This window comes from Balaenoptera borealis (assembly GCF_965194805.1).
Source record: "Balaenoptera borealis genome assembly, chromosome: 13".
In the NCBI taxonomy this organism is placed as follows: domain Eukaryota; kingdom Metazoa; phylum Chordata; class Mammalia; order Artiodactyla; family Balaenopteridae; genus Balaenoptera; species Balaenoptera borealis.
In genome coordinates, this window is record NC_138870.1 from 47,129,284 (window position 1) to 47,144,073 (window position 14,790).

The 14,790-nt window shown below is 48.4% G+C and overlaps 2 protein-coding genes across 11 annotated transcripts in view; one reads left to right on the forward strand and one right to left on the reverse strand.

Annotated features, from left to right (window-relative positions):
* PAN2 (poly(A) specific ribonuclease subunit PAN2) lies at positions 1 to 14,652 on the reverse strand. The gene is given in 27 exon segments (XM_082350907.1): positions 1 to 696; positions 1,049 to 1,246; positions 1,533 to 1,626; positions 1,754 to 1,933; positions 2,065 to 2,208; positions 2,309 to 2,466; positions 3,078 to 3,168; positions 3,389 to 3,448; positions 3,585 to 3,737; positions 3,739 to 3,756; positions 4,163 to 4,310; positions 4,420 to 4,493; positions 4,610 to 4,708; positions 4,923 to 5,029; positions 5,165 to 5,301; positions 5,410 to 5,609; positions 5,737 to 5,865; positions 6,139 to 6,258; positions 6,473 to 6,592; positions 7,800 to 7,896; positions 8,100 to 8,442; positions 8,855 to 9,122; positions 9,513 to 9,590; positions 9,719 to 9,839; positions 9,951 to 10,120; positions 13,454 to 13,852; positions 14,497 to 14,652. Coding segments are annotated over 26 exon segments (3,624 nt in total). The 5' UTR covers positions 13,736 to 13,852; positions 14,497 to 14,652; the 3' UTR covers positions 1 to 661.
* IL23A (interleukin 23 subunit alpha) overlaps positions 14,577 to 14,790 on the forward strand; it is a 5,971-nt gene continuing 5,757 nt past the window's right edge. For 5 of the 10 annotated variants that reach the window (XM_082351118.1, XM_082351120.1, XM_082351119.1 and 2 more), the window contains exon 1: positions 14,716 to 14,783. The gene's annotated coding sequence lies outside the window, so the exon portion shown is untranslated. Of the gene's footprint in view, positions 14,784 to 14,790 lie in introns of all 10 variants that reach the window. The other 5 variants (XM_082351125.1, XM_082351126.1, XM_082351117.1 and 2 more) reach the window with 3 other exon arrangements.

The window sequence follows — 14,790 nt, forward strand, 5'->3', positions numbered from 1 at the left end:
TGACAATAATATTTTTGTTTTTATTTTATAAAACATGCAATTTAAGACAAAAATTTTAAAAAATAACAAGAAAACAAAACCTGGGACAGGAGAGTGGATGGAAGACAGATGCTTCTCAGCTGTCAACAGGAATGAAGCCAGCAGCGAAGCTTTGTCTAGGACCCAAAGGCCCTTTCGGCAATAATAATGTTGGCAACGCTGGTTTGCTTGGGACCACCAGACTCTAAATGCTGGCCCCTCCAGACAACCCTCAAGCAGTCAGACTTAAGCTAGGTCTTGAGCTATTGTTGTATCCTGTCACTGTCTGGGACTTCAGTACTTAGCCAACTAGAAACTGAGAGTTTTGGTTCCAGGAGCTTCTTTGCCTGGGCATTAATTACCCAGGATATTTATTAAGAACATGAATTACTTTCCATCTGGGTCAATTCTAGACTCTGTTTCTGGCCCACTATTTTGCAAAGGATGAAAAAGGAATCTGGCTCCTAGACCCTTTGCTACAGTTCTGCTGCATTCCAGTTCTATTAATAGCACCATCTGTAGACCCTGAGCAAGTCCAATTCTGGAAGTAGACAGGGTATAGCCAACTTGGGAAGCCATCTCCCACTTCTAGGGCCACAGAAAACTGAAGGGAGAGGGAATTGTTCGTTGGGAGAGGGTGAGGTCAGAGCGCCAGCACTGAAGAGAAGACAGCTGCATCTGTCAGAGACAAAACGAAGAGCATTGACTCTTAAGATGAGTGGAGAAAAAGCACCTGGGACACTTCTTATGAAGGAAAAATGCAATAGAAAAGAGGGCATGGACCTGCCCCAAACATTTTAGAACTGGGCAAGAAGAGGTTAGGACCAATAGAGTTTCAATAATAAAATCAATTTCACTGAATGCTTTGAGGATTAAGTGCTTTGTAAACTGTTAAGTGCTTTATATTACAACCTGTTGGGGTGGTACTGTTATTAACATCATCATCATTCTTATTACGGTGGGTATAATCTTCACATATACAACCAAAACCCACCCAGTCCAGTTTCCCCTGTCCCATCCCAGGCCTTACTCTTGGGACTTGTCTGGCCCTCGGGCTCAGGCACCTTCCAGTCCATCTTTCGGCCTTTCTCGTAAAGGCCCTTGAGCACTTTGTGGAAGGACTCAGGCTCAGTGCCATTTTTGCTTAGCTCCAGATACTTTCGGTAAAGCTGAAGGGCTGTGCGGGCATCCTCAATACTGTCATGGGTCTCCCCTTGAATCTTCAGGTCTGGGGGGAAGTAGAGGTGGAATAGTTTGGGGCCTAGCAAAGGAAGGTAAGGACATGTCCTCTACTCACATCCCCAACTCCCAATAAACAACAACAACAAAAACCTGACTACCCTTAAGGGAAAGAGCCAAACACCAACCCTAGTGCACAGAAGGGATACTGAAGCTAATTAAATCCATCAGTAACTCTCACCACTAACCCAGGGTCGTACCTACTCCCCTTGGCCTCTCACACATTTTCATGCTCTTGCTGAGCACAGCAAGGGCTACAAGGCAGAACAACTCACCCAGAAAGTACCAAGCAAGGAATCGCAGGGAAATCATTCGTTTTCGGGGCATGTGAAATAGATAAACAGTGTCAAGGACTTGGTCCTTGGGCACCTGTCAGGGATAAAAGAGTGGGAGACTGAAGGTAGGGGATCCATAATTTCCCATTTTCCAAAAGCACAATGTATACCCTGGGGGGCCCACACACAAAGAAAGACTCTTAAAGGAGCCCCGCCCGAACCATGAGGTTGATGACCCGGAAGTCCTTCTGCAGACCGTGACCCACAAACTTGACTCCAATGTCTATGAGAAAACGAAGCTTTAAGTAGGTAGACTTTAGAGTTGTGAGGTGCTTAGAGGAAATCTTGGCATCAAGGTCTCCTGGCTTTATCCCTGAGTACTGAGTCAAGTAATCCACCACCTAGGGATAGAGAAAAGGTCAAGTGACCCAGGAAACGAGGTGCACAGTTCCCCCTGCCACTCTTCCCTGGGTTCTAGGGCACTCTATGTAAGCACAGGGTCTGTCTCACTTGCATCTCCACATCCTATTACCTGCTCCTGCGTAGAGATGTAGTCATCAATGAAGGGGATACCCTCATTGGGTCCCTGGCCCCTAACGCAGGTAATCCTCGCTACTGACATCTGGCTTGGCTTGATGGTAGACTTGGTGCCATCGCTGCGCAGCTCTGCTTCTTCCTATATGAGAAGAGTTCATAAGGAAATCAGGGAAATGCTTATGACTCCTAATATCCCCCGAATTCTGTTCTAACACCCCACCCTTTTTGGTCTTGGTTACCTCATTAAGGGTGACAAACTCAGCGTCCAGGCCCACCAAGTCCCCAACCTGTGGCATCTCATTCAGCATCAGGGGAATAAAGGTCGTATGTGTTTTCCGCTGCTTCCGTGCTAATGAGGCTTCAGCCAGCAGAACACTTGCCTCGATAGGGTTCTTAACTGGAAGGGAGAATCCAGAAGACAGATGGCTGGGGAGAGGGAAGTGACCAGGGGAGGGAAGCCGAAGTGGCTACCAGAGACCAGGTCTACACTGTTATCCCAATAATCAAAGCATGTGAGTAAAAAGATCATGTCTGATGGACAGAGCAGGTAGACGGAACAGGTCAAATCAGAAAATTATCAGGAAATATGCTAAAAAAACCCAAAAAAGTTAACAGAGAGGAAGGAATAAGATTCTCACTTTAGACTTTACCTTAGAAAATCCAGAAAAATAAAGTTACAGAGAAACTATGGTTTAAAGGCATCAAAAAGGGACTTAATAAGAAGTTCATCACCAAAAAAAGAGATCTTCGCTTGGGGATAAGAATGGTTAGGCTCAAAATCATAACCATAGCCATTTTGATCAGACTTCCCCCCCATCACCTCTTCCCTCGACACCCTCAGTATCTCCAGATTCCAAATTTAAGGCCTGATGAGCAGGAATTGCTCTACTGTCCCTGGAAATATTAGCACTGGTCGCCAATCCTAATCTTAACAAGCTATTTCCCAGATCTCTTCCTGAAGACCAATCTAAATTGCCTACACCCTTGGGTCTACACTGTACCACTTACTGTTCAGGTTGTATTTGGAATTAAGATTCCTTTTGATGTAATAAAGGATAGCAGGGACTTTCCAATTCATGTCAAACTGCACAGCTTCATGCTATAAAAGAAAAAGCACTTAATGGCCTACATATATGCCCCTTTTCCCTTTATCCCAAGTCAGAGAGAAGACAGGACTCAGGTGCTATTTTTAGCTCTGATTTTTATTATTGAGGCCCCATCCCTCCCTCTGAATCTGCCTGGCACTCTCTCAGGCACTGAGGATGAGGATGCTAAGAAAAAGGGAGATGAAAGGGGGAATGGAATGTATTACAACTAACCTTATCAATAGGTTCAATGAGAAAGTCATTGAAGAGATACCACTGCTGGTGGGTAACACCCTGTGGAGATAACAGAGACACAGTGATGCCAAAGTGATGGCTGGAGCATTCTGGCTCAGACTTAAGATAATGACAGACCTGGGACTCCACTGTGGCCACCACCAGGAGTGTCCCTGCCCTGTATTACCTCACTCACCTCCTTGCGCTGGTGGTAGGTCTCTCCAACTTTGATGTGAGCCACCAGGCTGCCCCCTGTGCGTGAGTCCAGGATGTGTACCACAGTAGCCATCAGGTCATACACATAGACACCATGCTCCTCGTCTGCCCTGGCTGGGCCCCACTGTGAGGGGGGTACCCAGGCTGCTAAGCTAAGTTTAAGGATGAGGAAGGAAGGGGAATGGGGATAGAGGACAGGGAGTTTGGGGTATAGGGATGGGGGACGAGGGTGGGTTCTTTCCATCCTAGCCCATCTATGACTCCCAACACTGAACTGAGTCACTCTGGAAAAGCCCACAACTGGTGAATACTAGGCCTTATTTCCTTTTTTCCCCCTATGCTAAATTCCACCTTCCCCTTGCCTTGCTTCTGCCCCGACCTTCTCTCCTTTTTTTTTTTTTGGACCGTGCCACGCGGCTTATGGGATTCTAGTTCCCGACCAGGGATCGAACTCGGTGCCCCAGCAGTGAGAGCGCCGAGTCCTAACCACTGGACCGCCAGGGAATTCCCAGACCTTCTCTCCCTTATTCCCCCTCCTCTTCCCAGTTTTTCAACAACCTGCATCTCATCCCCATCAGTCCAATTGCAAACATCCAGCCCTTTGTTCTTGGTCATCTTCATTCGAATGGAGAAAGGAAGCCAGACATTCTTCAACTCCTCAATGGAGGGACACATCAGCATGCCCTCTGGACTCCCTAGTTCCTTCCTATCAGGACAGGAGAATTGGAAATTTGTTCTGAGGAGATCTGACCAGTGACAAGAGGAGCCCCTGAGTAGTAGTTCAATCCTTTGACCACTCTACAGACAATACCTACCAATCAGCCAAAGCAAACTCCTTATTCTTGGAGATTTCCCCACCATGCTTCTTTATTGCTATCTTGAAGGCAACCTGAACACAAAGGAGAAAATATCCAATTCCTCAGGAACATTAATCATATATGGAAGTCAAAAGAGGGAGGAATTAAAAAGTACTCCTAAAGTCCTGTTTCCAGACTCAATCCTTACCTCAGCCTGCATTCTCCAGAAATCAGCTTCTTTCAAGCTGTTCACCTCACAATTGATGACAAGAATATCTGGGAGATGGCAGATGTTGCGGGTCTGAATCTGAGAGGATAAAACAAACAAGGAATGGCAGGCGGCCTACAGGGAGAGAAACCTGGACAGGAACAGTTAAGCCTGGATCTGCATCCTCCAGCTGGGGTTCTTCCCACTCCCTATAGATCGCTGGATGGTGGTGCTGACCCAGCCAGTCCCAGATGAGACCATGGCCGAGTCCCCAACATGGCAGGACTCTAGTCCAGTGCAACAGCCCACTCACCGTGGGCTGGTACTTTTCACAGTTGTCACACCAGGCCTGTGTATTCTGCTCCAGGCAGATGCTTCGCTTCAGCACCTGAGCAAAGTCACAGTTCTTCCCGGTTTTATCTGAGGGGAAACTGGATGCTTCACTCCGGGTCCTCCCTGTACCCACTGTTAGCCCCCCAACACCCTCTCCTTGATGTTACAGGACATCTGGGGGAGCCTCCCCAACCCAGCTGCAGGGTATACCACTGTTGCTACCCTCAGGGTAGGAGAGCGTGAAGAGCAGGGTGGATGAGGCTCGCACGGTCTCACTGCCACAGCGGCAGAGGCTGCAGTTTTCCATCTCACAGCTGAACAGCTGCCCAATGACAGAGTCTCCCGATGAGCAAAAGCTGCTAAGAGTGGGGAGGGCAATATATGCACACCGAGGGAGTTAGGAGACCCTTTAAGTCACAGTGGGGCTTATCATGAGGGCTTTAACTACTCCTGTCCCAATTCCATACCTGCCTCCAGCACCTCGATAAGCCTGGGGTACTTCCAGCTCCTGCAAATCTTGATGCAGTTGAGTGAGAATGAAGCGATTCCACCTCTGAATGAGCCTGGCCAGATTGCCCTTGCCTGAAGCCTCATCCGAGTCAGCCAAAATCAGACCAAGGGCTGAGGCCTCAGGAATGGTGCGGAACGCCCGAAGAAAATTACTGCCCTGGAATCCAGGAAGTGTGTTGGTGGAAAAGGGTTATTTTCTCTTTTGTGGCCATCTGCAGAGTGATGACCCTGCCTACTGTCCACCTCCCTTCCCCTTTTATTGTCCCAGGTCTCCAGGCGCTGACCTGACAAGGGTCACCTCGGGAGAGGTCCAACATGTGGAAGAGGAAGCCCAGCTCACATGCTAGGCAGAACTCCTTCTGGCAAAGGTGGTTCTGGATTAGACAGCGAACAGGCTCCAGGAAATAGAGCACCTGGAGGGAAGAGCATGAGATCTGATGCAGAAACTGGTACAGGGAGGAAGAGATATCGGAAGGTTAAGAGATGGTGGAGAATACAGAGCCGGAGTCCACTGAAGAAGTAGAGCTCACAGAGGAGACTTGAAGGCTGAGGGGCAAGAAAGAATGGTAGAGGAGGCCAAAGTGGACTTGGCTGGGGAGATCTGGAAAAAGACGAGGGGTTGGGGGGCCCACAGAGAAAAAGAAAAGCAGTAGACATGTTCAAGTCGCAGGAACACCCAGCCTTACCTGGATCATGCAGTTACAGTAGGCATTGGGGATGTGGGGCTCTAATCCAGCAAACAGCGTCTTATTGTAGTGTTTGAAGTCAAAGTCCTCCAGCCCTAACTTGGAGTATTTGATGGTCACCTGAAGCAGAAACAGTCTGAGCAAGAGGAAGACACCCTCAGAGTCCCCTAAATCTTTGCAATAGCCATAACCTTCCCCCAAACCTCCCTCCTGAGTCCAGAGTGATAGGTGAAGGCTTCTTGAATGAGCCCTTCAATTCTTTCTCATATGACCCACTTCCCGGGGAACCTTTCCCCACATCCCAGAGGGCCCCTTCCTTGGTATCCCCCAGCACCTTGCGGTATTTCTTAGAGACCATGTGGCGATGTGGCTCCTCTTCCCGCCCTATTGGTGACTCAGTGACCTGGCTGAAGCTGTCAAATTCACTGTCAGACTCCTTGAGTCGGTAAGGAATCTAGGGTTTTTAAAAAGAGGTAGCCTCGTTGGATGTGTATAATCATCTTTGGTTTCCCCCTACCTTTATTCCAACACTGAAGCTATCACCAACTCCTGAACCTTCTACTTTCATGGGGTTTTCAGCATCCACTGCTTCCTTTTCATTCCCCCTGCCATCACCCTACCTCATCACAGCTGGACAATGCCGATGGCTGCCACACTGGGCTCCCCCACGTACACTGTCCAGCATGCCGCCACCAGACTACCCCACCCAGAATGGCCCTTTCGGTGCATCACTTCTTCTGCTATACACTGGTATGCAAGGCTTTACAACCGGCCCCTTTCCAAACTTCATCTCTCACTGTTTCCTAATACTAACAGCCGCTCCAGCATAGTCCCTGTCAGGCCTTCTGAGACTTCTAGTAACACTGTTCTCTCATCTTGAAAGCCTCCCCTGTTACTACCTACTTACCCGTCTTTCACCTTTCCAGCTCAACATCCACCTCTTTTAGTGTGCCCTCCCTGACCACTCTAGCCCAGAGTACCGTTTTCCCTCTAAACAGCTCTTGCACTGAATGCTTCTAACATGCCTTTAGCATTTAACGATAGAACATAAATAATTTCTGCTATGCACAGGTCTTATCTTCACCAACCAAACACTAAACTTCTTAAGAGCAAGGATCCTATCTTTTATGTCTCTGAACCCTAACACCTAGTATAGTACCTTCAATTCAGTAGGCTTCAAAAAACCTTTACTGACTGACTAAAAGCAAATACTAATGAGAAGGGACTTCCCTGGCGGCGCAGTGGTTAAGAATCCGCCTGCCAATGCAGGGGACACGGGTTCGAGCCTTGGTCCGGAAAGATCCCACATGCCGTGGAGCAACTAAGCCTGTGCGCCACAACTACCGAGCCTGCGCTCTAGAGCCCGCGAGCCGCAACTATTGAGCCCACGAGCCACAACTACTGAAGCCCGCGCGCCTAGAGCCCGTGCTCCGCAACGAGAAGCCACCGCAATGAGACGCCTGCGCACCGCAACGAAGAGTAGCCCCTGCTCGCTGCAACTAGAGAAAGCCTGCGCGCAGCAAGGAAGACCCAACGCAGCCAAAAATAAATAAATAAATAAAATTTATTTTAAAAAAACTAATGAGAACTACTAAAGGATAAAGACAGGAGAAACACCAATGGCGTGGGGCGGGGGCTGACCCTCTCCTCTCTGAACATACCTGATTGCGCAGCCTGGTGCGGGGGTTGGGTGCATAGCCAATGAAGCCCACCTTCTTCATGGTGCGCAGAATCTCTGCATCCACAGGGGGTGCTCGCCTATAATGCAGCATAGTTCTAGGGCTTGAAGGTTGTGGTGTCTGCCCATTCAGCCCCAATCCCCAAGGGACCAGAAAAAAAAAGAAAATACTGAGAGTAGACAAAAATCAGGAAAGAAGTAGAATAATAACAGGGCTTGCAGAGAATCCTGGTATCTTGGCCCTTTCCCCCTCCCTCCTTTTGGCCCAGATGTGAGGTACAACCTGGGAGCTGGAGCGGAGTTGGCAGCAGGCCAGTCAGAGAGAAGCGTGTCAGTGGTGAGCGGGACAGGGATGAGGGAAAGAGGCAGCAGGTCCTGGCTCCAGTCCAGAGGAGGCAGTGAGTCCACGAGACAGGGCAAAGCAAACTCGGTCTCACGGGAGTAGGGGTTGAAGGAAGGCTCAGGGGAATCAGTCCAGAGATGCACACAGCCCTCAGAATCCCCAAAGGCGAGGGCCTGCTTGCTGGCTGACACGTCAAACGTCATTAGCAGAGGCCCCACAGGATTCACGTGAAAGATGTCTGCTGGGTTGGCCAGGCCTGTGGGCTCACAAAACTGGCACTGCCCTAGGAGGGAGGAGGAAGCCCACTGAGCCCTGGAAGATGAAAGGGAGCCATCCTTTTATGCCCTTCCTACCCTCTTCCCCTGGTATCAAGCAAAGATGGGCCCCAAATCCGTTCCTAGAGATAAGAGAAAGTACCATCTGATGCCTTCCCATAAACCACAGGGAGGTTTGCTACCCAGCAAAAGACAGTTCTAAAGTTGTTTTGCCTGCTCTACCTATATTTTTTGCATATGTGTTCTTCACACTCAGGGAGAAAATAAAAGCTCTACTCTCTTACCAAACCTAAGTGAGACCCTGAGACCCCTCAGAAAGGTTACTTTTCCCCAACAAATTCCAGGGAGCACACTCCTTCTCGTGCCTAGTTCCCCTTCACTCATCGACTCCTCCTACCCCATCCTACATCCCCTTCATACCTGACTGGGAGATGATAGCAAGACGAGAAGTGTATGTAGGGATGAAGCGTAAGAAGGCAGGATCCACATGAACTTGAAGTGGCGTGATGGCACGCATCATGCGTAGATCATACACCTTGAGGAAACGGTCACAGGCCAGGCCGGTGAGGCGGCTGGAGAAACCACAAGTGGCTAGCAGGTTGCCGTGCACGTCAAAATCCGACAGACTCCCTGAGAAGGCATCAAACTCATGCTCCACCTTAAAAGTACGGAGGTCTCGCAGGGAAACCTGAAGAAGAGAGAACTTGGTTATCTGCCGACGCTGCTCTCAGGAAGAGGACCTGCCACCTGCCCAACCTTGTGAGGCCCCTACCCAAAGAACTACGGCTCTAGGATACAGGCAATTAAAGCATAAAAAAAAGCAAAAAGAGACGCCAAGAGCCAGATGGGACCCCAAAGAGAGCTCTTGTTTACCCCTTTGCATCTGAGATACCCATTTACAACAGAAAACATCAGGCTGAAAGATAATCTCATAGTATAACATGGCTAAGTAGGAACTCAATTCATTCCTCCCACCCTCCAACTACAGCCCCAGAAATGAGGAAAAGGCAGAGCCCAATCACATATCTGGTGAAACACAGCCCCATGGTGGGAGGAAGAATGGAACGTAGTCAGTCACCTTGCCAGATGTGTGGCCACAGAAGAAGAAGCGATTCGTCTGTCTCATGATAGTGACTCCAGGTGTCTCAACTGCATACTGTGGAGGGAAGCGGGAGAAACCAGTGAGAATGATTCTTCCCACAGACCAAAGGAACAGAAAGGTCACACACATCACAGGCATTTCCAGTTTATATTCCTTCCAATAACCTCAGGCCCTGCTTGTACCTTCTGAGTCTCCTGGACAGTGTTAAGGTCAATCTCCAATATGTGGTTCTGCAGCCCACCAACGAGCAGAGTGCTGCTGTCAGTCAGCAGCAGACTGTGCATATCTTCACTCTCATCCAGCCTGCGAGAGAGGAAAAGCTAAGGGGCCAGGGTCTCAAAAGTTTCCAATTCTCTAGACTTCCCACTCTGTGAGGGACCCTCTTTCCCACTCCAGAGGTGAGAAACCACTTACAGGTAATCAAATATAATGAGGCCTCCACGGGCCATATACTTCAGGTTGTTCTTGGTAAGAAAAAGGATGCCATTCTCCAGGCTTTGGATCTGCCGAATGTCATCACTGCCATTGACCTGAAATGATGAGTAGCGTTCCAAAGCTGGGCCGAAAAATGACGTGGCATGGCCCTGTAGTGGACAAAAAGATGAGAGACATCCTGAGTGGAGGGGCAAGGCCATCCCAGATACAAATCAGAGACTGGACATTGCTCAGTTTTTCTCCATTCTTGCCTGGCCTTTCTGGCTAGCAGTGACTAAGGCATAAGGCTGAGCACCAATCTTAGTGATAAAAACACTGATAATACTATCTTATGTTTGTTTAATGCTTTACAAAGTAGTTCTATAAACTCTACCTCATTTTATCCTCACAATGTCCTTGCTGAATAGGTAATGGCTCAGTTGGTTAGAACAGTGCTCAGAAGGTCAGGGACGTGGGTCTAATCCTCCAATGGCCAGCTGGCTTTCTTATGTTCCACAGTCTTTTTTTAAAAAATAAATTTATTTATTTATTTATTTATTTAATTTTTGCCTGCTTTGGGTCTTCGTTGATGCGCGCGGGCTTTCTCTAGTGTGGTGAACGGGGTCTACTCTTCATTGTGGTGCGCGGGCTTCTCACTGCGGTGGCTTCTCTTGTTGTGGAGCATGGGCTCTAGGCTCACAGGCTTCAGCAACTGCAGCACGCAGGCTCAGCAGTTGTGGCTCGTGGGCTCTAGAGCGCAGGCTCAGTAGTTGTAGCGCACGGGCTTAGTTGCTCCGCGGCATGTGGGATCTTCCCATACCAGGGCTCGAACCCGTGTCCCCTCCATTGGCAGGCAGATTCTTAACCACTGCGCCACCAGGGAAGTCCCCACAGACAAGTCTTAATCTCTACCAGCCAACTGGGAAATGTGTACTGTGGGTCACAGGCTGGACTAGAGAGAATGTGAAACTCATGCCATCCTTGGCTCCTATGACATCATCCACTCCTGGTTTCTCTCCTGACGCTTAGCTCACTATCTTCTCCTTATGTGCAACCCTTATGACCACTCTTGAAACATGGCTATTCCCAGCCCACTATCTTCTCACTCTACTTTTCTTCCTAGATAATCTCACCCACTCTTAAGGTTTTAACCATTTATCTTAAAGTTGATGAATCCTACTTTTCTCCTCTAGCCCAGACCACTGCCTCAAGCTTCAGACTTATACATCCAAATACCTACTATATATCTCTCTTTAGATATCCCATGAGAACCTCAAACTTGTTACATCCTAAATCAAATTCACCATCTTGGGCTTCCCTGGTGGCACAGTGGTTAAGAATCCACCTGCCAATGCAGGGGATATTGGTTCGAGCCCTGGTCCGGGAAGATCTCACATGCCGCAGAGCAACTAAGCCCGTGCGCCACAACTACTGAGCCTACGCTCCAGAGCCCACGAGTGTTGCAACTACTGAAGCCCGCGAGCCTAGAACCTGTGCTCCGCAATAAGAGAAGCCACCGCAGTGAGAAGCCTGCACACCACAACGAAGAGTAGCCCCTGCTGGTCACAACTAGAGAAAGCCCGCGCGCAGCATCAGATACCCAACACAGCCAAAAATAAATTAATTTAAAAAAAATTTCACCATCTGTACCCCATTTCAATTCCTCTTAACTGTATTCCCTATGGTACCATGATCTACTCAGTGGAGTAAGTCCCTGGTAGTTGACTTAAATCTTATTTATTTTACTTCCTAAATATTTCTCAAATCTGTTCTCATGTATAAATCTCTACAGTGCTTCATTCAGGCCTTCAAGGTATTTTATGTGAACTACTACAACATCCTGCACACTGACCTCACTGAGTCCTGCCCCATTCCCCTTAAATCAAACTCTATACTACTACCTCAGCACTCCACCTAAGATGCAAACCGGACCTTGTCTTTCTGGATAAAAAACTTCAGTGGACTGAAGAATCAGTCCAACTCTTTTAACATAGCATATGAGGTTTTTTAGAAGGCTCTTCCCCCGATATCTGCATGGCTCCCTCCCTCCCTTCTAGGGAAATTAGAATGGACATCCTGGCCTGCATCCAGGTCTCTACTCAAATGTGACTTTATCAGAGAGCCCTTCCCTTGACCAACTATGTAAAATAGCAACACCTCCCACCCTTCGATACCTCAACTCCCTTATTCCACTGTATTTTTCTTAAGGATTCTAAGCAACACTTGATATGTCATAAATATATTTGTGTTGCCTTTTAAAATGCTTATTCCAAACTTAGACCCCAGAGCAAGGTCTGGCACCTTAAAGGTGCTCAAAAACACTGGCTGAAGAAATGTCTAACTCTTCAGCTTCATCTTCTAGTCCAGTAAACCCTACTTGCTTATAGTTCCTGCACTCTGCAATCATCATGCTATGTAATATCTTGGGAATCACTGTTTATCCCGTTGCTTTTGCCAAGATAGCATTTCCCCCTCTTCTTCACCTGACTCCTACTCATCTCTCAAGACTCAGCGCTGGTGTCACTTCCTTCTGGAGATCCTCTAATCCTCCTCTATGCTCACCAACACCCAGTACGTATTTTCACACTGGCATTTATTAGTTTATATGCTAAATTCATAATTATTAAGTGAAACATTTTAGTTTCTTTTAAAGTACCATAAAATTATCTGTTCATATGTCTGTTTTCCTCGTTGTCCTGTGAACTCCTTGAGGGCAATGATTACGTTTTATTCAGCTTTATTCCCTGGGCCTAGCCTATCAGTAGACACTGCCTACTGAAATGAGTGTACTACCAAAAAAATTCACTCATTCCAATGGAAAAACAATTCCCGCCCTATGGAAGGTAAATTAGTAAACCAAGGATACCATGTTATTTCTTACAAAATCTTTGGGCTGCCTAGCATATTGGCAATATGGATACATTTTAAGAAATTAACAATGATAACTGCTCCCAGAGAGATTAAAATCAGCCAAAGACAAAATGATTCCATGTAACGTATGCAGAAACATGCATTAAACATTCTATAATTAGAGAATTCCCTGGTGGTCCAGTGGTTAGGACTTGGCGCTTTCACTGCCAGGGCCCGGGTTTGATCCCTGGTTGGGGGTACTAAGATCCCACAAGCCACGTGGCACGGCCAGAAAAGAAAATATTCTATAATTATAAAAATGGAAAACAGAGGAGAAGCATTAGAGACTATATTTAGATGGTTATAGGCTAACTGATGTGTACAGTTATCAAGATTAATCAAAGCATAGAATGGGCAAATTGTGGTAGAATTGGGACGCCTTCTGAAAAAGAACACCTATGTAACCCATCTCTGGATCCTATGACTCCCTCTTTCTCCCTCCACTCCCCTCCTCTTGGCTTGACTTGGAGACCCAGCTAACTTTCATCACCTCAACTCAGTGGCTCCCTGCAAAGCACCTGTTCTTGGGTTAAAACCAGATAAAAGACCTCCAACATCTCCTTCCAGCCATTACAAAGGAGTACAGTCCTTACCCCATGGCTTCCCACCCACAGCATCTCCTCGTGCAAGTCAAAGTGGGAGACGGAGACAGGCACACCCACTTCAGCCACCACACTGTGCAACTCAGAGTAGACACCTTCCATTATGTGCACTGACTCCTGGACGGGAAGAGCCTCTAAGGCCACTCCCTCCGGGTCCAGCTCCACATTCTGTAGCAGACTTGGGTTCAGGTGGGCATCCAGGACAGGATCCAGGGCAGAATGCATGGCTGGGGCATACTCTGCCAGTCCGGGGTCCAGAACCTCGAAGTTCATGATGATGATGGCAGCAGATTAGACCCGTGTCACACCCTCCCTTGCCACAGCCCCTTTGGATGCCTGACCCAACCTTCAGCAGGATGACACCAGTGGACCTAGAATGGACATCCTGACCTGCAAAGGGAAAGAGGTAGCTGAGTCAGGGGTAGGCCCAGGTACTTGTATTTAGTGTGCTCCAGGTTTTACGGCAGGAGGGAGATGGTGCAGGCAGAAGATGTGAGAATGCTAGGCATGGGATGAACAAGCAGGAAAGGAATGGGCATTGGGGTAGAGGTGCGAGAAGTGCTGTCCCTTCCTCTTCTCCTCTAGGCACTCTGTATTCCCCACCACCCCACTAACTTAATCCCTGACTTCCCTTTCACCTCCCTTCAGGCCTGCTCACTTGCCTGGTTCATCTCTGAACCATCAGTGGTAAAATCAGCAACTGCGGCGGCAGGGGTTAGGTAGAGGGGGCTAATGTGCTTGTTTCCCAGAATTAGGGGTGGGGGTAGGTGGTTGAGAGGGGAGAACAAGAGAAGTCAATTTCCCAGAATCCTCTGCAATGTTACCCAGGATTCTCTAGGGAAAAATAAGAATGGCCAGTTACCCACAATTGGGGCGGGGGTAGGGGTACGTGATGGAAATAGCTAGTTACCCAGAATTCTCTGGGGAACCAGAAAAATCAATTACCCATAATTCTCCCCCGGCGGCGGGGAGGGGAGGGATTAGGGCAGGGGTCAGATGTGTTCCCGGGATGCTTAAGGGGATTGGGTCATTACCAAGATTTCTCCATGACGGATATTTTGGAGCGCGTGGAATTAAAACGAGTAGGGGGGAGAGCAAGCGCCGTCAGCTCCGCGGGAAATTCCAGTTTCCCCAATTCTCCCCCGCGCCTCTGGGTCAACCAAACTCCACGACGGAAAGGACGGCGCACTCCCAGTCGTCGCTTCCAATCAGGAAGGGCTAGGGGCTCACCTCAGCCAATCGGAAGGAGCCAGGTATAGCCGGCCCCGCGAGAAGATGTGTGACACGGGAGCTGGGCAAAAGCAAGAGCTACGGGGCGCGGGTAGGGA